At 38.5% G+C, this 23475-nt stretch overlaps 4 protein-coding genes across 7 annotated transcripts; 3 read left to right on the top strand and 1 right to left on the bottom strand.

The window, feature by feature from the left end:
• The first annotated feature begins 530 nt into the window (after positions 1 to 530).
• fkbp11 (FKBP prolyl isomerase 11) lies at positions 531 to 2715 on the top strand. Its single transcript, XM_079683023.1, has 6 exons — positions 531 to 880; positions 968 to 1030; positions 1701 to 1788; positions 1918 to 1951; positions 2114 to 2184; positions 2465 to 2715. Exons 1-6 carry the CDS (start codon positions 755 to 757, stop codon positions 2671 to 2673), a joined length of 591 nt encoding a protein of 196 aa, XP_079539149.1. The 5' UTR covers positions 531 to 754; the 3' UTR covers positions 2674 to 2715.
• A 1737-nt stretch (positions 2716 to 4452) lies between these two features.
• Positions 4453 to 6394, top strand: LOC307040043 (small ribosomal subunit protein eS26). Its single transcript, XM_079682553.1, has 4 exons — positions 4453 to 4601; positions 5676 to 5853; positions 5935 to 6065; positions 6299 to 6394. The coding sequence occupies exons 1-4, from the start codon at positions 4599 to 4601 to the stop codon at positions 6332 to 6334; spliced, it is 348 nt and encodes a 115-aa protein (XP_079538679.1). The 5' UTR covers positions 4453 to 4598; the 3' UTR covers positions 6335 to 6394.
• Positions 6395 to 6440: 46 nt separating this feature from the next.
• LOC307040041 (zinc finger protein Eos-like) lies at positions 6441 to 16728 on the bottom strand. Of its 4 annotated transcripts, none has more exons than XM_079682548.1 (8): positions 15274 to 16728; positions 14132 to 14189; positions 13914 to 14018; positions 13360 to 13614; positions 12424 to 12591; positions 12168 to 12317; positions 11748 to 11879; positions 6441 to 11190 (listed from the first exon to the last, which is right to left on the bottom strand). In XM_079682548.1, exons 2-8 carry the CDS (start codon positions 14169 to 14171, stop codon positions 10349 to 10351), a joined length of 1692 nt encoding a protein of 563 aa, XP_079538674.1. In that variant the 5' UTR covers positions 14172 to 14189; positions 15274 to 16728; the 3' UTR covers positions 6441 to 10348. The 4 variants fall into 4 exon arrangements, with proteins under 4 accessions (XP_079538674.1, XP_079538675.1, XP_079538676.1 ...); XM_079682549.1 differs by lacking the exon at positions 15274 to 16728 and adding an exon at positions 14544 to 15220; XM_079682550.1 differs by lacking the exon at positions 11748 to 11879.
• Positions 16729 to 16905: 177 nt separating this feature from the next.
• On the top strand, positions 16906 to 21745 carry rhebl1 (Ras homolog, mTORC1 binding like 1). Its single transcript, XM_079682552.1, has 8 exons — positions 16906 to 17297; positions 18148 to 18219; positions 18324 to 18391; positions 19031 to 19113; positions 19442 to 19498; positions 19604 to 19651; positions 19847 to 19928; positions 20039 to 21745. Exons 1-8 carry the CDS (start codon positions 17246 to 17248, stop codon positions 20129 to 20131), a joined length of 555 nt encoding a protein of 184 aa, XP_079538678.1. The 5' UTR covers positions 16906 to 17245; the 3' UTR covers positions 20132 to 21745.
• Positions 21746 to 23475: the final 1730 nt, after the last annotated feature.

The raw sequence follows: 23475 nt of genomic DNA, 5'->3' as shown, positions 1-23475 counted from the left end.
GAGATCATCTAATTTTTCAATGTTGTAAATGACAACGCAATGTGTGTTTTATTTAATTTTCACATTATGTTTTCACATTAGGTTTTCTTACTATGTATAATCTCTTGTCTGTTTTTGTAAAGTGTCCTTGGGTGACCTGAAAGCTGTAAAAAACATTATAATAATAATAAAATGTCTAATAATAATAATAGTAATAATAATAATTATGATAATAATGATAATTATTGGGTATGAGGTATTGCCACGTTTTTTTGTTGACGATTTAATATTTGTATGTCTGCTTTCTTTTTCCTCCTTGAAGTTATTGTTCCCTTATTATCCATAAACATTTAATATGACAGAGAAATACTGTTTTTGTTATTATGGAGTTTCACCTCATTTGACATTGTCTGCTGTCCTCTTCTGAAGTCAGTATCAGTGTGTTAGTGAGGGGCTTCAAACAATAACACAGATAACTCACAGGCTTTAGGAGCTGACAGTCTGCTGCAGAGCACTGCCCCCCAGCGCCTCTGCAGAGCTACCGCTGCAACCCCCCTCCCCCGGCGGCTGACGGGATGCTGGCGGAATGATCGAGGCGGACTCTGTAAGGAGGCCCAGGTGTTGGGACAACGTCCACGGGCCGCGAGTCCTTATCACTACAGCATAATAACACATCAGCATTACTCGGGGCTGAGCCATTTTGGACACACTGGGGCACGCTCTCCCCCCGCTGCTGTATGCAGAAGAAGCCTGAACACGGAAGTTGTTGGTTTGGATGGCAGCGGTTTTCCAGAAGTTCACGATGAAGAGCACCGTTTTCCTTCTGCTCCTGGCAGTTCTCACCTGTGGATTCTCGCAGGGAAACGAAAATGATGTCGAGGAGGTGCAGGTGGAGACCCTGGTGAGCCAGACACAGTCACAATGCAGCAATAACACCCACTGCCAAATATATGCAACAGTGTTAACAGTTAACTCTTCTGACCCAAAGGTGCAACCCGAAACTTGCTCTGTACTTTCCAGAATGGGAGATACGTTGAAAATCCACTACACGGTAAGACAAAGAACACAACAATCCGTTATGTCTGCGTTTTGTAATAATTCGTAGGGAAGCGGAACCAGCTGCTGACGAAAGCAGTTGTTGTCTATGTGGCACCGTCTGCATGAACCATGGGAATCCGCTGTGTTTATGTATAGACAGATCTGGGTTCAGCAGCTGTCAGAACTGCATTTTCGAAATGAAAATGGGGCAGATTGTGGTTTATTGTCAAGCAGTAGGCCTACGTTTGATTTGGGATTGTCTCGTGTGCCTTTATCTGTCCTCTGCTATTACTATGGAGTGATGGGGCGGTGCAACACGTCAGCAATAAAGCCCAACCACTTCATCCAGGCATTCTTATAGTAGGCCTACAGGAGGCTCTCTACTGGAGGCTCACACATGTTGATCTTTAGGAAATAGAAAACTCACAGTCTAAATGTTATTAGACACATATTTTATAGATGAATCGAATAATCGTTCGGTAGATAAAATGTTAACAATATTAAGAATCCATTATGTTGTTATATTTTCTTTTAAGAATAACGTAGTCAAGTATACCTCCTAAAAGGGTGCATGCTCAAACTTCTCAGGCGTTGATACATTTAAACAAATCAATCATTCCAATCTTAGTGTTGTTCTTTTCTGTCACCATCTCACACATTACCATGTATATTTCACTATCCAGGGTAAACTGTTGGATGGAAAGGTGATCGACTCGTCACTATCCGTGGAACCGCTTGTGGTAGAGCTGGGGAAGAGGACAGTTATTGCTGGTAAATTAACAGTAAATCATTGTGTGTTGCTCAATCAGTGGCACTTTTGAGAGTTCTGCAACATGTTGAGTGTGCCGGGGAATGTGCTCGCTTTGCTGATTGAATTTCTCTGTGTGATTTTCTTATCAGGTCTTGAACAAAGCTTGGTTGGCGTGTGTGAAGGGTAAGTAAAATGTGAAGGTCCATTTGAAAGAAAGAGCCTATCAATTGATTTACTTGTCTGCATGCAGCCTTAAGCCATTGCAAAAACTAATATAGTTTATAGTTTTGTGATGGAATCTGAGAAATTCTTCCCCTGTAACTGTGTTCTCTTTTTCTCGTTTAGGCAAAAAATTAAAGCCACTATTCCATCTCACCTCGCATATGGAAAAAAAGGTTACCCTCCTACAATTCCAGGTACTGAACCCATGCAGACAAATCACACAGATATATGAGCAAAGGGCTTGGTGAAAATGTACAATCATGAACAAAAAAACAATAAGCCTCATTAGTTGTTTATTTAGATATGTATATGTTCCTATTTGTGAAACGTATGTACGCACACTGAAGTGCAAACAATTAAATAATTAATTTTTCACCTGCTGACTAATAAAGTCTCATTTATTTTTCACTTTTAATTTTCATTTGTAAAACAAAAAAAGTAAAACACATTAAACGTGAGTTGGATCTCTCCTAGGTGACGCTGTTCTTGAGTTCGAGGTGGAGGTTGTTTCTCTGGCACAGCAGACGCCATGGCAGAAAATGGTGACGGACGTGCTCCCCCTCGTGTGTCTGGCTCTGGTGCCCACTCTGCTGGGCCTGGTGGGCCTTTACCTCTACAACAAGGCTAATGCAGAGAAGCCAAGCAAAAAGAAGTCAAAGGATAAGAAGATCAAGAAGAAATAAAGACAAGCCACAAAACTATTTAAATAAAGTTTTTTAATTGTATTTGGTGTTCTTTATTTTTATTTAATCTGAATTGGCTTTGTGTATAAACCATTCTGGGAATTTAGGAATGTTGTAATTATGTGTAAATTCACTGTCTTTTAATCCTGGGTAAGTTATAATGGTCTGAAACTTCTCTTACCAGAGAAGCTATTAACCAAAGCTTTACAGTTTGTCTCTCTATCAACCTTTCACACAGCATGCACAATAAGCCTTCCATCTTGAGATAGATAACATATATCCATAAAGATTATGTTTCCTTAAAGTTACATTATTAAAGCTGATTATTTCTGTATGGAAATGTAGTGCAGACTTCTGTGATCACTGCATTGCCACATATAACCTCACTTTCAACAAGTAACCTGACTCAAGTCTGCAATTCAATTGTCCTTTTTGAAGTCGAACAAATAAACAGGCATCCTTAAATATCGAACATTGCAGAATGTACTATGAAATGATTGGCTGTACATTTATAGAAGAAGAAGAAGAAGAAGAAGAAGAAGAAGAAGAAGAAGATACACTTTATTAATCCCTTACAGGGACATTTATTTCCCCACACATTACACACAGAGCACAGGAGAGCATATACATGCACAAACACAGAGGATGTACATGCACGCACACACACAAACACATACAGATAGGAGAGGTGGCAGAGCAGAGAGGCAGCCAGGTACCCGGCGCCAAGGGAGCAGTTTCGAGGTTAGGTGCCTTGCTCAAGGGCACCTGGAGGTGAACTGGCACCTCTCCAGCTACCAGCTAACTCGGTTATGGCAAGAAAGGATCCGTCTAGTGTAAATATGACGTCACGTTCTCGTTGTAACTCTCGTTGTAATCGGAGCGGCTCGGAAACACATCTACAGCAGTAACATAATGCAACATACACATTAATGCAGCAGCAATATTAATAGAGAAACATCAGACTTAATAGTAAAACGCTGCAAGGGAACATTTTATTGCACCAGGAGCTATCTTGGGACTTTTACTCCGACAACGTTGACTTGCCTGTGAATAAAAAATAAACCATAGTGTTGGTGATCTAGTGTGTTGTCATTCTTCTTTGAACACCAACAAGACCGCTAACACCCTATTTCAATAATCACACTCCCTGTCATTGACATAATTAATAGATAGTTTAGCTTCTCATCATCATTTGCTGTGGCCAACTGATGTTAACGATCGTAACTGAAAGGCTGCCTGCCAAACGTAAACATTCAGCCACGTGACATTCAGCCAAACTCTCGCGAGAGTTTTACACAAGACGGATCCTTTCTAGCCATAACCAGCTAACTCCGATCGGGACGTGAACCGGCGACCCTTCGGTTCCGGTACCTAAGGTTCCGCCTTATAACATTGCAATGAAATAGTGAAAAGCATGTAAGTCTGCTGTATTTTCACATTGATGTGAAAGATATGTGGCCAGTAAGACAAAGTAGTCTGGTGAATTTCAATCGCAAAATGAGTGTGAAACTCACTTTATCTTTATGATATGAAATAAATAATATTTTAACGCACTTTATGGCTCTCAGTAGAGTAAGGAACATAGGTGGGCTTGTTTTACTATACGGCGTTGCTCGACGGCACTGCCAGTGTTCCTCCACCCATGAACTCCGCTCACTCGCGTTACGCTTGTAAGAAAAAACGTTGACTACACTGATATCCCTCCGCGATTAAAATAAGAATGAGGTTATTTTCTTAAGATATTTTGTGCATTTTTTAATTTAGTTTAGACACTCAATTCGAACACACTATTCTGTAGAAAAAATAAACAACATAGGGCATCTACAAGATTGTATTTTTGAAATAAATATCTTGAGGGCGGAGCGGATGGCCCTACTTCTGGCGGCACAACCTCTTCCGGTCCTCTTTTCAGCTTCCCGTGCAACATGGTGAGTGTGTTTCAGCGGCGGCCGTGTGGCAAAAACTGAATTTACTGTCATTTTATTCGAATTATCACACGTAATTGAGTATTATTTCAATTTAAAGACATAGCTATACAACGATGTTTTAAAAAAGTCCACAAATGTCACTCGAATGTATTAATAAAAATAGTCGGGGCCTTATGCTAGCTGTTAGCATGCTAACCATTTTGTGCATGTGTTCCTGTGAATCAGCGAAGGATGTTAATATGTGGAAATACACCACGAAGTGGCGTGGATTCATTATATATCTTATTTTATGCCGACGATGTGAACCAATGTGTCAAGTTAGACATAACCCAAAAGCTTCAAATTATTATTGTTTTATGTGTGGTGCAATGGCTGCTGGGTTTGAGGCACCGCTGCCATCACATGCATATACAAAGCTATACAAAGCCCGATTTAGGAGAGATACACGATATGGCTAATTCCCCCCACCATCTTATATTTGCATTGCGTTTAGGATTAGTCAAGTGTACGGGCTATTCTCAGATAATGTTGACGTATTACCTTGCTCAAAGCCTGTTGGAACAAATATGTATTGGAAGACTATGGCAATTGATTGACCAATCCCGGGATTAGGGATTTTTGGGGCTGTATTAAAATAGAGGTTAATTGCCATATAGGTTTTCACTTGAATATCATTTTCCTTCGTGTATTGTACATGCAAATAACATATTGCTAGGAAATTAAATAAAAAGGCCAAAACGGTAACCCAAAAACATAATTGTATTCAGCACGCCAACAGTTGTCAAATTAAATCTGCGAAGTAAGATATTAAAAAAAGTTTACAAATGGTACTTAAGTTTGTATACGTAGGAAAAAAGTTGTATTGGGTAAATACAATATATATATAATTGATAAAAATCAATGCTTTTTGCAATTCACTTGGAGACAAATTATTTATATTTAAAAGGGGAAATTCTTTAATGTTAAACATAAGCAGACCAGACATTTAAAGTTTGTTAAATAGAAGCATAGCTATTGCGCTGTTTGGTTTTTAGGTTGTATTACTCTCTGAGTCTTCTGTTTTTTGTTTTACAGACAAAGAAAAGGAGGAATAACGGTCGTGCGAAGAAGGGTCGTGGCCATGTGCAGCCCATCCGCTGCACCAACTGTGCCCGCTGTGTGCCCAAGGATAAGGCCATCAAGAAGTTTGTCATTAGGAACATCGTGGAGGCCGCGGCAGTGAGAGACATCTCAGAGGCCAGTGTCTTTGACTGTAAGTGAACATGCTGTTTGCCTCATAAATTGTCTTTTTGATTCTTGTGGCTTGTCCTAATCTGAATCTTTCACCCTGCAGCTTACGTTTTGCCCAAACTCTACGTGAAGCTCCACTACTGTGTCAGCTGTGCCATCCACAGTAAGGTGGTGAGGAACCGTTCTTGTGAGGCAAGGAAAGACCGCACCCCACCTCCCAGATTCAGGCCCGCTGTAAGTACTTTCTATTAGTCTGTGTTGCGTTAACTGTTGGATCTGCTAAACTACACTTAGTCCTAGTCACAGTAGATATTATGACCAATAATAGGTCTAGCACAGGTGTTGAAACTGGCACGGTTGAATGAATGCAGATGATATGGGGATTTCTTTTTGTTAGACAAGTCACATTGTCCACTGTGAGTAGGGGCCATATGAGAAGTCTAAATGTTCCCTTTTTTTCTTTACAGGCCGGTGCACCAAGAGCCCCTCCTAAGCCCATGTAAAGCAGAATTGGATGATGCTGTACATCTGAAGAATAAATTAAAAAAATTCTTTACAAAAAACTTGAATGTGTGGTGTCAGTTATTCTCAACTCACAATTGTGGATAGTTTCAGGAAAGACAAGCCTGTCAAGTATTTTATTTGGAATAAACATTTTTACAGTACAAAACTTACAGTAATTTAAAAGGCTCTGCAGTTATTTAAAGCAATTTCAAACCATTAACGGTATGGGATGGTTAAAAAATATGGTAAAACTCAAGGGAAGAAATTATTCAACAAAGGAAATTGAACACAACTAGTTTCTAGTAGTACAGTCCATAAATGGAGTCGTTTATTTGGTTATCTTTGTGTCTAAACGTAAAAGGTTGGGGAGCGAACAGCATTTGTTTTGCATGCATCAGGTTAGAAGCACATATCTGTCTAGTGTTGCACAAAAAAATTACCCCTACCCTTTAAATTTTTCCACAGAAAAGAGCAGATCATTTTCTAGTTTGCTTATTTTTGGAGAACAAAATGAACAGTTTTGAGAGCTAGCAAAGTAGTTTGCTATTCTTGTACAAGATCAGTCACACTTGAGGCTGACAAAACAGCTGAAAATGCAGGTATTCAGAATGTTCCACACATTGTATCTAGTTGGTTCTTTGGCTCCTAGCAGTCTGCACTCCCAAAGCCCTTAAAAAGGTGAAGTTGGATCCAGTCAATAGGTCTAAGCTCTTGTCCAAGTAAAACTGATATTTAAGTTCTGCGACCACTTTGGTGTTGACCATCTAAATGAGTGATGTCAAGGAAGGTTGCAGGTCTACATCTCAAGCTTCACTACCATGTTTGACTTACTGCAGACTTCTCTCCTGACATGAACTAACAGTCTATATTTTTATATTAAGGCAAGTTAATTTGAATATTAAATAAAACTACAACTTAGAAGTGAAATATGTGTCCACCTATTTAGATGTGTTTCTGTAATGGGGAGAAGCCACAGGGCTTTGTGTCAACACCTGACGCAGCCTTTAAAATCTCATACAGTATTGTGCAATAAGTTTTCTAACCATTAATCAAACAAGTACAACTCCACTTCATAATTTGTTACAATTATTAAAGCAAAAGAACATATAGGTTAAACTTAGTTTATTTATTTTGAAAAGGAATCTCCAAATGGTCTTTTCTAGAGGTCTTCTGTAAAGCTAAGTGGAGATACCTCTTGGAAAGTATCCTGTTTGAAAATCTACAAGGTTTAAATAAAGGAGTAATAAAAACAGAAATATTACCTTGCCGTTTCTTTCTTATTCCTACTAGATGCATTTTTTCCCCCTTTTGCAACTTTCATTTTCAAAATAACCTAACTGTAGAAAGAAGTGGTTCTTTGGTTGAGATGAGAAGATAAAGACAGACATGTCCTCCTATGAGAAATCCATGGAATCATTCATAACACTAGAAATGATCCCTAAATATAAAGCCTTGAGTGGTCAGTGGATTTTGTGCAACCTGCTATTCCCTTGGGGAATAGATACACATTTAGAAATCTAGATATCAGTGGGTCTCTGAAAATATGTCTGTTTGTCCTAAACTTATTTTAGTGACTATTTAGATTGAGAACATGGAGATGAATCTGAAATATAAACAAGGAGTTCTAGACCACTATCTATTGTTTTACCATTTAACAAAACAGAATCAAGGGCTGAAAGTGAAACATCTTTCTTAACCCTTGTGTTGTGTTCGAAAGCTGTTAGCGTTCATGGTGTTCGCGGGTCAATTTTGACCGATGATTTATCTCAGTCCAAAACACGCACAAAAAAAGACTATCATCCAATATGTTTTAACTACATCATAACTTAACTTATTATGCATTCGTAACCGTACAATCCTGTTGTAATTTTTATTTTATGGCCCAAAACACATTACACCACATATTGCCCACGTGCATGTGTGAGTTCAGGTGCAAGTGTTAGTGTACATATTCTTTGAGAAAGGTCGAGTTCCCGTGGGGGACGGGGCCAGAGGGATGGGAGACCAGGTGCATGTTGCGAAAAATTATTGTTACAGTGGATGAAGGGGATGGGGTGTCTAAAGTCAAATATGAATTTGTATTGGGAAAAATTTGACCCAGTGACCCACAACAATGCTGCTGGGTCTCCCCAGACCCGAACACCAATTATACACTTTTTTTTTTAGAGACCTTCAGACTTGGCTAAAATGGTCAAAATCAGTTTTGTAGTGTTTATATAGCTGTTGTGGAGGATATTATGAAGCCTTGTTCCGATCAAAAAAACTAGAGCGTAGTTATTATATAATTGGAAACGGGTCACGGGAGACCCGAACACAACATAAGGGTTAACGTACATTTAATTTCTGCACCTTATTACCAACACAGGTTATATCATAGATCACAACCAGCATTTTGAAAGAAAAACCCTTTTCACTGTGGACTAAAAATGTGTTCAAAGAAAATCTAATATCTAAACCTTTTTCCTGTGAGGACGGTATTAAACTGCCGCTGCACTTATTCATGTCATAGCAGCAAAAGCCTTGCACGTTAGTCTTTGATAAATTAGTAAAAGTGTTTTTTTTCACATAAATGAAAATCAGAGTGAGGGAGTGAAGAGTGGGAGAATATAAATATTGTGCAAAGCTATAAGATGTGGACTATTGTTGGGAAAAACTTGAATAAGAATTTTATTTTGTAACTTAAGTTATTTAAAATCAACAACAATGATCTGACATGATTCTGGTCAACAAGATATGATCAAGGTGAAGAAAGGCACAATACAATAAGATAGAAACATCAAAAATAATTAGAAAATATAAATAGATTTGTGTTGGTGTGCAGTTTGATGTAAGAGCAAATGTTAAAGACTTGTTAAGATCCTAACCTATTCAGTCATCTCTAAAATTGTGGCAGTGATACTCGTACTCCTTTCCCAGAGGGGGAAAAACCTTTTTTTCTCCTTTAGAGAAATGTGCAGGTCATTAATGTATTCAATAAAATAGTTTAATATAATGAAAGTATTCTGGCAGGTATCAGTGCAACAAAAGCAGTAATAGAAGAGAAAAAAACAAACATTTCGCACATTGTGCCACACGGCATTCACACAAAGGCCTTCATTTTCTACCTTACTCGTTCAATTAACTTCCATAACACACAGGTTCTGACACACACACACACACACACACACACACACACACACACACACACACACACACACACACACACACACACACACACACACACACACACACACACACACACACACACACACACACACACACACACACACACACACACACACACACACACACACACACACACACACACACACACACACACACACACACACACACACACACACACACACAAAAAAAACAAAAGTGCATTTCTTATTCACGGACAACCCCTCAAAGTCCTCTATTCGACTTGGACCTGGTTTTTGAGTTTGGTCTGCACTTTTTTTACATTATAAAAAGCATTTCATAAGGCAACCCCAAGTTGTAAAAACTCTGTAGAACTTAACATTTGTAAGGGAATCATTTAAATACATAAGTGCTTTTAGTACAAGGCATTGACCTTTCTACAGATGATATTGTAGGTGAGCCTATTCACTTCTCATTGAGCTGTTAAAGTGCACAAGAAGGGACTTTTCAGGTTATGGACAAAAGCCAGATTGGTATATTGTAATTTGTGCATCAGGTTTGAATCCTGAACTTTGGAGCAAGGCACATCTGCGGATGAAAAAGTGCATTGTCTCATTATCTACAAGGAATTAAAAGTGCTTTTTAAATTGATTAATTGATCAAAGTGCATTTAAAGTACAAAGGACCACGCTTATAGTGTTAGAAAACACACAAATGAGCTGACCATTAATCCTGGGATATGCGTTGGAGTACCAGCGCCTATTTGAAATTCTCAGATCAGTTTCATGTATTTAGCGTCTCCTTTAACCCGTGTGCAGACCAAACCCAGCCAGGTCCTTGTCTCAGTGTAAAAATATCTCTAGATGAAGCAGGCTGACCATCCTCTGTCCTCAGTCAAGAATGTGCTCTCCTCGGACGATGTGTGAAGAAAATTCATAGCGGTCCTGGCTGCGGTGTCCACAGATGTTACACTCGAAAGGCTGGCGGAAACCGTGGCAGCCCATGTGGATGGTGAACATGACATGGTCCAGGAAAAGCACACGGCAGTGCGTGCAACGAAAAGAGCGCACCGCTCTTCCCTCCCCGTCTACAACTCGAAACGCCTCTGTAGAGGTGGAGGACGGCGCGGTTGGTGAGCTTGGGGTTGGAGCGAGGGCAGGAGGTGGGAGAGCTCCGTCCTCCCGGTCTTTGGCGCGGCTGGGACTGTCCCGGCTCCTGCGATGTGAGACCAGAGGAGGCGCTGGGTGGTGGTTTTTGGAGTGAGGGAGATGATGGCCATTGTTGCTGTGCAGGGCCGGAGCGGTACTGTTGCAGGGCTCGTCTGGCATGCTCTCTGTGTCTGTAGAGTCATGGCAACCGTTGCTAGGTGAGGCCGCATGACTTCGACCCGCAGGCAGGTCTTCGTGACCCTCTGCTGCCTCCCTCCCCCCGACCCCCGCAGCTCTCAGCCCGGCTCCAGTCCCCGTGCAGTCCAGCCTGGCGCCCAGAGCCACGGAGCTGTGGAGCGGCCTGAGTTCTGTTAAACATGAGGGGTGGGTGGTGGGAAGGTGTAGAGGCCTCAGTGTGTCCGACACCCCTCCTCCTCCATTACCTTCTACACCTGCGTACTCTCCTCCCAGATGAGTAAAGTGTCTGGTTTCGTAGTCCTCCGCGTGCATCTCCCCGTCTTTATCCAAACCAGTGCCGAGCTCATAAGGTGCATCTGCAAGGTTGAGGTGTATGAGCTTCTGTCCTGCAAAAGAGAAACAGAGTGTACTGTGGAAATCTGTGGAATACGTCCAAAAGCTTGTCCAGGTAAATGAACACCCGGCCAAGTTATTTGGTAACACTCATTATGCCATGATTAGTTTGGAGGTACTAATTCTAACTCAATTTTTGTATTTCCTCTGTACAGGATTTTAATATAATTAAGTTCAGAATGTGCCATCTAGAGTCAATGTGATTAAAAAGCTTCTAAATGATGGTGCTTTGTATAAGATTTTAAATAATACAAATGTTCCTGTTAAGCATTTAATATATTGTTTTTCATTCTGTATTTCCTGTGTAAAACCCAGGGATCTCCTGCACAAGATGTGTGTAACTAAGCAATAAACATCAATTCATTGTGCATATCTTTCTGATTCACATTGTAGTTTGGTTTGAATCAACAGCCACTCATGCAGCTTGGACACATACAAAAAGAAATCACTTGAAGAAAAAGATCAGTACTATTGTATGTGTTTCCCAATTCAACCAATTAATGCGACTTTTAATTTCCTCAACCTGTCCACTCTGAGACCAAATGCTCACCTACACATTTTTGAGGTGTGGATCTCTTGCGTTTGGTGATGCTGTTGGCAAGACGATCGATAAATGCCATCTTGTCTGAGGAGGGTTGCAGTAGAGCGTGTGGTATAAACTCTAGCTCTCTCATCTCCTCTCCTGCAGAGTACAAACACACTTTAATGTTATTTGGGGGGTGTCTTATTACCCAGACAGCATTTAGCCCAAATGTTTAAGTTGTACGATGGTTTTTGGATAAAAAAAGCAACTAAGTGAGAGGTTGTGTTCATTGCTCTGTTTAGGAGGTACTGTAGACTACATTTCACTAGATTGACATCCGTTTGGAAAATGTTTAAGACACTATGTTTAGATTTTGGTTACTATCTTATCTGTGGAAATGTTGTTTACCTGTGACATGTCACCTATATGAATTCAATTAAACTGTACCTGTATTATGCGCACTGGAGGGCTGCTGTGACTCCAGACTCTGTAAGTAGCTGTGGCAGCGCTCGCGGTGCTCCTCCAGGGTGCTCTGCTGCTTGTAACTGCGGCCACAATAACTGCACTTATAAGGCTTCCCTACAGTTGGAGAGGATACTGGGAAGAGAGTATAAAGAAACAAATTAAAGGCAAATTAGTGTCACAATATTGTATGCTATCATAAAGAAAATAAAAACTGTCATCAGCCTTGAACCCGTCCTACCGGCATGAGTGCGAAGGTGGCCAGTGAGCGCGTCTCTTCTTCTACAGGCATAGCTGCAGAAGGGGCATTTAAAGGGCTTCTCCCCTGAGTGCAGCTTGATGTGGCGGAGTAGGTTACCCTTTTGAGTGAAGGAGGCGCCACACTGATTACACTGGAATGGTCGCTCACCTGGGGATAGATCGAACCCATCAATCCAAATGGTCGGATTACATCTAAAATAACATGTGTGAACAGTGTCTAATTTCCTTCCATGACTAAATCCCCCTTGACCCATACTCATATAATTGTTGGCGTTAGAAAGAGGTTAGAAAGCATCCTTCTTCATGTTAACAATTCCCTCTTCATTCCCATCGCTCTTTGATTTCTTGTAAAAATAATCTCACCCACAAATGGAGTGGAACAGTAACCTTATTTCTGGCATTTCAGGGTAATTTGTGCTAATCAAGTAATCTCACAAACTTCCATGTGCTGTTCATCAAGCTGAAAAAATGGCTTTAAGACAAGTTCTTCCAGTAAATAGTTAAGTGACTTTGGCAAAGAACACAAATTATTATTATTTGTTCAGTACTTCAGTAAAGAATGGCAACAACACAGCAATGTGTGTAGAAGGTTATGTGTATAAGAAAAACACAATATTTATTTTCAACATCCATGCTATGTATTTGGACATGTGTCTAACCTTATATCCTTCACATACTGTAAAGGCAAGGCAAGGCAAGGCAAGTTTATTTATATAGCACTTTTCAACACAAGGCAATTCAAGGTGCTTTACAAAAAATGAAAGACATTAAGAAAATGGCATTTAAAATCAGTCATTAAAAAGAAAAATTAATAAAATAAACATTAAAAGAAAAAATACATGGATAAAAGTTACAGTGCAGTGAAGCAAATGTTTTCTCACAGAGATGACTTATCTGAACTGAACTGATCAGTTACCTGTATGGCTGCGTTTGTGCACCATGAGAACATTAGGGCCGATGCAGATCATTCCACAGATGTCACACTTGAGCTTTCCATTTGGAAGTCTGGTGGCTCCAGCTTGCATGGATTCAGGATTGGTGAGCTCCCTGTAGCCTCCAACAGCCTCATATCCCAGATCAGGACCCCCTTCTTCTAGCCGCTCCCCTCTCTCATCTTCAGTACTGCGGCCTGGGTCTTCATCACTGTACAGCTCCACTTTAATGGAGTTGGCTACAGAGGAAAAGAGCAAACACAAATAAGTTGTTAAATACTTTTAAACCGCATATCGCCAGATTTAAGAGAAACAGACAACAGTGAGCTTATTTGTCATTACTTATGTGATAAAAGTAGGGACACCTTAGTATACTTTCACAAGCCGTAAGTCTGTTCAGCTAGTGCAAATCTGAGAGAAGCTGATACTTTTGGTTGGCTTTCTATTTATCATGGTTTGGTTTCAGAGTGCAAACAAATAGGATGACATTTAAAAACATTTGAACTTAAAAAGAGGTGAATAACCATTACTCACTTACCACTGAGTGAGCGACTAGGGGAGGTATCCTTGCTGTTTGGGGTGCTCACTGTTGCTCCTCCAAGAGCCCCAGAAAATTCTCTTTCCATTGAAGAGTCTCCACTAACTGCAATAGAGAAGTGGAACAAGCTAGATCTGTCAATTGAACCACGTGCCAATTAATGAAAGTATTTACAACTGTTAATACAAACTGAATTAAGAGAAAGATAGGAGTCTTACCTGAAATGCAAGATGGGACATTGCAGTCTTCAACATCCATACTAGCTCAAGCTGAATACTGAAATGACAGTTGTGCAAAATGTTAAAATCAATCTGAATTATCTCTAAAAAAAACCTCACATCTAGCCCGATGTGTGTTGTGCAACCCCCATTAATACATTAAACATTCAGTAGTTACAGGCCTAGGTCAAACTTGACATAACTTGGGTTAAATATAACCCCTGATACACTTAAAGTTCATTTGGACAAGGCATGAAAACTTAATTCAGAGAAGTTGAGGATTATAATACAAATATATTGTGATATCACACATGAATGTCAGCTAACTACAAAGTTGTCAGTGCAACTTGACTCAAGAAATACACCCTGAACTGCACCAATGTTAACTGCAACATTAGCTACTAGCACTTACAATAGATGAGCTGAAGATTAGTTGTTAAGTAATCGAACCAGACAACAGTGAACTAGCAGCTAAATTAGCGTCAACTCAAACCTTAACAGCCACAAATCAGCTCATTGACCCATGACAACATTAATAAAGTAGGCTAATGTTCAGGCTAATCTAACATTGTGCTCATTTGAGACATGTCTGATAAACACATCGTGATCAAGAAAGATAGCCTTTACTTTGACGTTTACATAACGGTGGATTTGAGGTGACCTAAATCTATGGGTCGGCCTCTGTGGCTAACGTTAGCATGTGAAATTACCGTTAGCTAAATTAGCTAAACTTCACACTACAACGCTACATCAGTCTGCCATCCTCGGCAGTTTATTGAAAAGAATGTCCCAAAGTTAAAGCTAAGTAATGTGGGAGATGACGCAAGGGATATAATGTTTATTTGTGACATTAATAGTTTTAATGGCGCTAAATTGGACACCTAAGTCTTTACGAGGTTGTGTTTATCGCTAGCAATACAAACCAACGTTAGCCATTAGCTAGCCACTGTCAATGTTTCCTAAACGGTTGCTATGGCACCCACCCCCTCCCAAATGCAATTGCTAACCAGCCAGTGTTGAGCTATCGAGCTAGCTCTCCCTGAAGCACTGAAGCCGACTTTTACAACATCGTACAGCGGAGATAGTCAATCATAGAAAGTACTTTTGAAGTTGTATGGTTATCGCAGTAACTGTCGCATTACCTGTCCCTGTCAGGGCCGTTTCAGTGAGATTATTCTGTATTTTCATCTGCCTGTTTATGACGGCAGCATCTCCCGGCAGCGTTTACCTCCAGATCCAAACAATTTCCGGTCAGATGCCAAACCTCTGCCTCTCAAAAAGCAACAGTGAATGGCCTCACTTGAACTACGAATATGTTTGACGAGAAACTGAAATGAACTTACAACATGTCTTTATTTATTTATTTAGCACAAGCAAACACAGCTAACACGATATGTGTGTGTTGTTTTACATTACCGTTATATTTATTAGTAGTTATTTTTGAATGAATAGAACATAGAACATGTCTACATTATGGATCTCCACATGAGAGAAACAAATGAAATAAAAAGATTAAACAATTGATGTAAAAAAAAACTAACCAAAAACAACAGCTCAGATTCATACAGACAAAACAGGTTACAATGAACTTGTGTAGTAATAATAATATTTAAGAGAGACACCAGGTAGGATACAATACATATTAAATGTGATGTATTTATGTCATAATGTAAGGTATTCTAATGTATGTAAATCAGATCAGATAACAGTTGGTACGTTTAAAACAATAATGATACTTTTCAAAATGTGTTCTGTACTAAAGAATGGAATGAAGCCACAGGTTGAGGGACACCTGCTTCACCTGCATTACCAGACCCAATATTTGTACCTGTCAATTATTAAATTGGACCAATATATTTTCAGCTGGCGATGCCAATAATAATGTATATTGCAGCGCTGAAATGCTGTCTTAAATCAGGTCATATATTCATTTTGTAAATACTCTTAAAATGTATTGCTTTGGTGCAGTTGCATTCTGAAATTGATTTGGCATGTCTCCTCATCATCAGTTGTAAAAAAAACAGCTTATTCTCCTATGTGCAGCTCTTAAAGTTAATATACACTAGTGGCAAGTCTTAATATCTGTACTTTAAGCTTTATCAGATGTCATTCGTTTCTGGTGATACAACATGATAGCAGTTTCAGAGATTTAATAAAATAACCCCATAAATAGCAAAATCTTGTAGGCCGCAGTCCAATTGTTATTATTATTGACATGTATATGGAAAAATAAAACTATTTTGATCCCTTGAAATAATTCACAATTTGCCACCTGGTAGTATATAAAGAATAACATAACTCAATAAAAATAACCCCTTCCTTTAGCCGCAATATTCAAATTATAAACACACGAATGCATCAATACATATATTTCAATAATCCAGATTTACAGATATACATTAACCTATCCTGAAATCTTACTTTTTGCCGATTAAGTAGAAGTAGCCAACTTTTATTTTTGTGTACACTACTTATATCTTGATGCTTATACTTTGTTGCTGTTATTTTCATTTTAACTGAGTATTTCTACTAGCCTATGTAGTATAATAACTTGTTCTTTCTAGGGGATCTAAGTACCTTTCTACCTTTACTGCTACTGCACATTGTAATCGGTGATTGAGCTTGAAGGACAGACTGAAAAAGTCTGAACAGGCTGTCTGTCAGAAATCTGCTTTGTCTGGGGCGCACAGTGACCTCTACTGTACAAGATGTGTCAGTTATGACGTATTGGCTGTTTTTACGACGGTGTGCTTACACAATGACAGTTTCCGTCAGCTCGACTCGCTAATCGTAACCGCATTGAGCGAGACTTTTTTTTCGATTTCAGTTTCAGTTTGGACAACAATTTCAACATTTCAAACTAACGATCGATGTCGAGTTACATTTTACACACAGAAAGAGAGATTTTTTGAATAAATAGGAGTTGTACTTTGTGTACTTAAACTCTGAACTTCCAGCTCGAGGCCCAGCAGAGAGCTCGAGCGGCAGCTCCGAAAAGTTTGTTGTTGTCACGTGATGCGAGACGAATGTGGCGATAAAAGTTTGTTTAGATAGTAAAAAAACTAGGTGGCGTACTACGTTATTAAAACCTTTTGAACTCCTTTTTTCACCAAAATGCCTCAACCAAAGCATCGAAAGATTGCTGTTATAGGGTACAGGTCTGTAGGTGAGTAAAGCACACGAGCTGATGAGCAGCTAATGTTAGTAAGCTAGCTAGCTAACAGGCTAACGCTTTGTTTATGTGTAATTACACAACACACGCTAGATAACATTCGTCCATGTTATTTGTGCTCCGTGTGTTTACCCAGCAAGTTGATAACAAAACCACACTAACAATTAACATTATCCGATGGTATACCTAAAGCCATCTGTTACTATTTGTAACGTGTTGTGTGAAAACAAAGTTAGCTCAGCCGGTGACATCCTAGTATGGAGACTAGTAGTGGGGGTTGAAGTCTAGCAAGTATGTAATGTCGAGAAATTAATAAAATCAGCCTCTAACCATACAATACATACACCATTAACATAGCAAGTTAAAATCAGTCGTTTATATTCTAAAAATATGTTTGTGTCTGATATTGCGCCACACTAATGACTAATCATATTCTGAGTTAACCGTTTATTTATCATGTTTTACCACGGTATTTATAATATTTAAAGAAGACATTACCAACAATGTTGCATCAAAAGCATTCACAAATCTTTATAGCTGTAAAGAAGAGAAATGACCCCACAGCTGAACATAGGATCACACATTTTGATAGCTGTGGTAGCAGAACCGGTTGTGTATCTTAAGAGCTCTATCACTTCACCAATAGTTAATATCTGTTAATTATTTTATAATAATAATACAATTAATTTAGTCTTTATTATCGGGTTGTACACATAATCTGAGAGTTTTTAATACAATAGTGTTTCCGTACACAAACATGACATATTTCAGAAAGCTACTACACTGACACAGTATTTGTGTCCCCAACAACAACAACCATGTTATGTTTCTTTGCCCTTCACAGGAAAGTCGTCTCTTACAATACAGTTTGTGGAAGGACAATTTGTTGACTCCTATGACCCCACCATCGAAAACAGTATGTGTCATTAATAGATTATGTGTAAGATATTGCCGCTAAGAAAGTATTGATATATAGGGCTTGATCTAATAAAACAAATCTTTGTTAATCCCTCTCCCCAGCCTTTAACAAATTGGTCAACGTGAATGGTCAAGACTTCAATCTTCAGCTGGTTGATACAGCTGGACAAGTAAGTTCTTCATCTACCAACATATCTGACACAAGCACTTAGCTCTTGTTTTTTTTCCTAATTCTTATGCCACTGTCACCCTTTAAAAAATATATATATATATATATATATTTGTTGTTATTTTGTTGATTAAAAAGCTAGACTGGCCTACTTGTAGAACTGTGTTTTCCTCCCTTTTTGTGCAGCAAGCAGGAAAGGGAAAGGCTCAACAACAACAACAATAATATTTATTTAGATAAAAAGCTTGATTTGAAATCTGGAAATTATTAATTATATATTTTTCCTATACATTTTGATTTTGTACTTGTACAAGGCTTTAGAGTTATTGGAAATGTTTGGACCACACAAATCTGAAAAATTCACACACAACCCACAATGGGAATCTAATTTTACAAATAGTAAAATATGAATATAAGCAGTGTACCCTAATCTTTATCAGCATCTATGCATAAACACACATTTTAAACAGTATGAATAGAAATGCAAAAAGAGCTTAACCTAAACTGCGTAGTATTCAAATGTGGATGTACAATTTGAAGTGATAATCCTGTATGTGCGACTCCATTTAGTGATGTGTTGTGGTTGGTAACTTTAATGCCCAATGAGATTATATTAACTTTTTTTCCCTTCCGTCTGTAGGATGAGTACTCAATTTTTCACCAATCCCACTCAATGGACATCCATGGGTATGTCCTTGTCTACGCAGTGACTTCCAATAAAAGGTGAGTGGATGTTTCTTTTTCATATCTGTATGAATAGGAACACACTGTAACTAGTCTTAAAACCTTCTATATTATGTAGACTACACTTTGTGTCTCACAATTAATGATAGGAATGTGTTCAAACATACAGACTTTACTTTTGTTGATACTTTATTCCTAGAACAAAAATATTTAAAAGGGTTAAAACTACTGTTGTGATAACCCACAGTTTCATCTATTTCAGTGCTGTATTCAAAATCATTGGGTGCCTGTTTGCCCATTTCTTTAAACAAATGTTCATAAGTATATATATTTTTCTAAAAATACTTTGATTTCTGTCCCTGCTCAGTTTTGAAGTTGTACAGGTTCTACACGACAAGCTACTAGACATGGTTGGGAAGATTCAGTAAGTTTAGTTTGATCTTTAAAATACAATGCTTCCAAAATGGTCTTTTTTTATTTTGTAAGTGTTTTTTGTTTTCCAACAAGTTTTTATTTTTATTTTTTAAAGGGTCCCAACTGTTCTTGTAGGGAACAAAAAAGATCTCCACATGGAAAGGTAATCAAGATTATTGAATATATTTAGAATCTAAACTGCATGATGTTACTGTCATTGAAAATACAATTAATAATACAGTCAGACATTTTTCATGAAAACGGAAGACCTAAAAATGGATTATGTTAACCTAGTACCTGTTTATTCCAATACTAAAGGAGTTTTCCGTAACTGAAGTTTCCATTTCTATTTTGCCAGGGTTATCAAGCCAGAGGAGGGAAAGAAACTTGCTGATTCCTGGGGAGCTGCATTCATAGAGTCCTCAGCCAAGGAAAATGAGGTAATGACAGATATTTCCAATTAATCGATGATCATTCTGACAAAGATTCACAAAAGGAATTTCATTTCAATATGTTTCATCACACTGATTACAACATTCTTGCAATGCAGACTGCTGTGGAGGTTTTTAAGCGGATCATTTTGGAGATGGAGAAAGCTGATGGAAATGGACCTCCAGAGGAGAAAAAGTGTGCTGTGATGTGAAAGTGTATCCAGGACATCAGTCAGCTCATTTGCTGAAGACAAGAGGCACAACTTCACCAGCTGGCCAATCGTGACCTCACCGACACCAAGACACTGCAGTGGAACTTTTCTGCTCCATTGTGATGCTTGATTGATTTACATAGCAAGCCAACTGGCCCGACAGTCGATAAAACCATCCCACATATTGTAACCGCAAGGAAAAGTTTCTAAGAGCAAGATTAATCTTTGTTTTAGACAAAGAATTACTGACAGTAAATACTTTCTTTAAATACTGAAATGTAATCTTAAACATAACATCTATTCAAATGCCCAGAAAACAAAAACATATTTCCAGACATATTAGTCCCAATTAATTGCATCAAATTCTTTATTAAGTGTATTATGGCAATTACTTCTAAAGATGATGTTTGAGACATCATTGGCTTATATCTTCTAACTCTTTGATTAGTTGAGTTAATGTAAAGGTAGGGCTGGTAAATAACATTCTTTAAGGACTGGTATTATTTCTTTTTTTTGACAGTGATTGAGAGTCACAGTTCACATTGCTTTAAATGTGGTGTTAAAATGTCAGTATCTCTTACAAATGGAGTTCCTTAAAGACCCTGGAGGAAATTGAACATAAGAAATATCACTTGTTTCACAGTTTTTCTCACTGTAATTGTTCCACTTATCTTCAGGTACCTTTCGCCAATGAACTCTTGAACTTTGTCTTCATGATGGAGGAATCTATTTGTATATCTAAAAACTCACATTTTAAGCTCTTCCGCTAAGCACATTAGTCCTCTTCAGTTGTTTATACAGTTTAATTTCTCCTTACTGACTGTAATAAAGATGTCATGGGCAACCCTCAAATAATTGTAGTTTAGGTTGGAATAGATTTTTGGTATTTACCAGTTATGGCCTTTTTATACAATATCAATAGAATCTTAGTCATTGGTTTGATACTATTGGTTATTTTTGAGTGGTGCAGGTTTGCTCTCCTTTCAATATTCCAAGTAGATTATATTCTTATAAATGCATTATAATTATGAACATTGTTGAGTTGCATTTTTCAAATTACATTGTAACACTGCGTAAGACTATTCGAGTGTCTCAAGGCTACACATTTAGTTCAGTTATCTTTGATCTCATGGTTTTGATATGATGGTTTAAACTGGCTTTATTAAACCAAGCCAGAATGGCATGCAGTCCATTTAATTCACATTTTGGACTTTCATGATCACTTACAGATGCTTGAGATCCTTAATACGTTTTTTTTCATAGATTTTGTAGCCTGGCAAAACATGACACAACATGGATTTCCCCCCATAATCCTCATGTTAAACCTGTAGTGGGTAATTTTTTAAGTGCTTTGCTGAGTAGTTGATTGATAATGATGGTTGAATTTAGCTGGTGATGCTGTGTCCTGTGCCTTACAGTTCCTCAAACTCCCTCATCTTCTTCCCTTCATGACTCAAGGTGCTCTTAAAGGGTTAGTTTTTTTCCTTCTGTTGACTTGATACCACTGTGCAGGTGGTGTTGTGCACCTGGACACCAATATCCTCTTGTGGGTCAATGTTAATTCAGAAATCTTGCTGTAAACAGTTTTGTATATAAATAAATCTGTTACTCATTTCATGTGTCCTTGTGCTGGTTTGAGCTGGATTACAGTAGGGGTCGCCTATTTAGAACTGCGGTCAAGCCAGCCTCCACTTCGGAAAACACACTCAAGCCAGCCCGCACGTTGTATTGCGGTGCACGAATATCCTATGCTTTAGGTAGAGGCCTGGAAAAACTGCCTTCAAAATAAAAGCGCTTACTCGGTCAATAACAAACATACCTAAAAAAACATACCAAACATATTCATATATACTGGAGCTTAAATTAAGAAATATATACTATATAATGTGATAAATAATAATTCAAAACAAACTACGTATAACTACCACATTATAACTATTATTATGAGTGAATGTAAAACTTCAGAAACTCAGATGGTCCTGATTCTCTCTGAGTGACTAGACGGGGTGTCCTGCTATCACCCTGAAGTGAAATAAGTATTTGATACTGGAGAGTTTTTGTTTTATTCTTATCTAAAAACGGAGGGATGATAGCTCATATATGAGACTTCAAAGGTCTTTTATTTTGAAACTCTACATAAGATTGTCCTGATTCTCTCTGAGTGACTAGATGGGGTGTCCTGCTATCACCCTGGAGTGATATTAGTCTTTGATTGACTTCGAATGACTCTTTGATTATGGACAGTTCCCATTAAATAATAATCAAAATATAGATGGGCAATAGATCTAATTTGAGATTTTAAACAGCAGACATTTAAAATTGTGCTTCAGAAAGTCATGTTATTTCAGGAGTGTTGTGAGATGGTGTCAAAATCAATTGAAATTAGTCACCCAGTGGAAATAGACATTTTAATAATAAATGTAATGGTCAGATATGTCTTCATAACTGTATCCTTAAGTTTTACATTCACTTAGTTATAATGTGGTAGTTATTCAGATATTACATTTTGGTGCGATAACACTACATGAACTACGGTAACGAATGCCAGCCATTCAAGTTTCTCGTTTCTGCAGTAGGGCCTGGCTCATTTCGTGGCATCTGCAGGCAGTGGCGAGTACTTCCGGCATCTGCCACAGAGGCCACTACTCCGTGGCATCTGTGGCAAGTACTTCCGGCATATGCCACCGATGCCACAACTTGCGGAGGCATCTGCCGCTGCTCAACGGGAGTTGCCACAAGATGCCAGAGTAAGAGAAGGTTTACTTTAGCTGTGACTCGCCTTCCGTGGCAAATGCTGCTATTTAAACCCGTATTTATCGTGTAAAATGTCGCTGTTTAGGCATGACTTTATCGAACTGATCTGTACACAGGACTGATGTGCGATCTCTATTTTTCAAAAAGATTATACATTATCATTTCTATTCAATTTTACTTGGAGCATGGTTTGCTAAAATAAACAAACGTGCTATATTTAAGATGAAATATTGGCGAGTGAGGGTTGCAACGGTTGCAACGCCCCTGGCAATTGTCGCTTCTTGAGGGGAGTTTCCACTGCTTGCTACGATAAACCAGGTGCATTATGACTAGTAAAGACAAATAATTAACAAATAAATATCTGTATCGACACAGCAACGTGGGCACTGGTGTTATTAGACTTGGCTACAGACTTAGGGCAGCTGTAACTGATTGCAAGGTTTACTTTATAAATTAGGCAAAGGACAGTTATATTTGCCACATGCCTTCAGCAGCAGCAGGCCATTCACTTTGATTTGATCCCGTTATGAAAAGTCATCATTTCGAAAATAAAGAAATGCTTCATAAACGTTATCTTGCACGTTTTATCG

Source organism: Notothenia rossii, assembly GCF_949606895.1.
Source record: "Notothenia rossii genome assembly, chromosome: 5".
In the NCBI taxonomy this organism is placed as follows: domain Eukaryota; kingdom Metazoa; phylum Chordata; class Actinopteri; order Perciformes; family Nototheniidae; genus Notothenia; species Notothenia rossii.
The sequence above is the reverse complement of the archived record's forward strand: the minus strand, read 5'-3'. Positions and strand labels throughout refer to the sequence as shown.

Coding starts and splice junctions, on each gene's coding strand:
- rhebl1 (XM_079682552.1), top strand. CDS start 17,246: ATGCCTCAACCAAAGCATCGAAAGATTGCTGTTATAGGGTACAGGTCT. Junction 17,298..18,147: donor TATAGGGTACAGGTCTGTAG/GTGAGTAAAGCA, acceptor TGCCCTTCACAG/GAAAGTCGTCTCTTACAATA. Junction 19,499..19,603: donor GACATGGTTGGGAAGATTCA/GTAAGTTTAGTT, acceptor TATTTTTTAAAG/GGTCCCAACTGTTCTTGTAG.
- LOC307040043 (XM_079682553.1), top strand. Junction 5,854..5,934: donor AGAGGCCAGTGTCTTTGACT/GTAAGTGAACAT, acceptor TTCACCCTGCAG/CTTACGTTTTGCCCAAACTC. Junction 6,066..6,298: donor CTCCCAGATTCAGGCCCGCT/GTAAGTACTTTC, acceptor TTTTCTTTACAG/GCCGGTGCACCAAGAGCCCC.
- fkbp11 (XM_079683023.1), top strand. CDS start 755: ATGGCAGCGGTTTTCCAGAAGTTCACGATGAAGAGCACCGTTTTCCTT. Junction 1,031..1,700: donor CGTTGAAAATCCACTACACG/GTAAGACAAAGA, acceptor TTCACTATCCAG/GGTAAACTGTTGGATGGAAA. Junction 1,952..2,113: donor TTGGTTGGCGTGTGTGAAGG/GTAAGTAAAATG, acceptor TTTCTCGTTTAG/GCAAAAAATTAAAGCCACTA.
- LOC307040041 (XM_079682548.1), bottom strand. CDS start 14,171: ATGGATGTTGAAGACTGCAATGTCCCATCTTGCATTTCAG. Junction 14,019..14,131: donor TGTCCCATCTTGCATTTCAG/GTAAGACTCCTA, acceptor TCTCTATTGCAG/TTAGTGGAGACTCTTCAATG. Junction 11,880..12,167: donor CTCCAGTGCGCATAATACAG/GTACAGTTTAAT, acceptor TGTACTCTGCAG/GAGAGGAGATGAGAGAGCTA.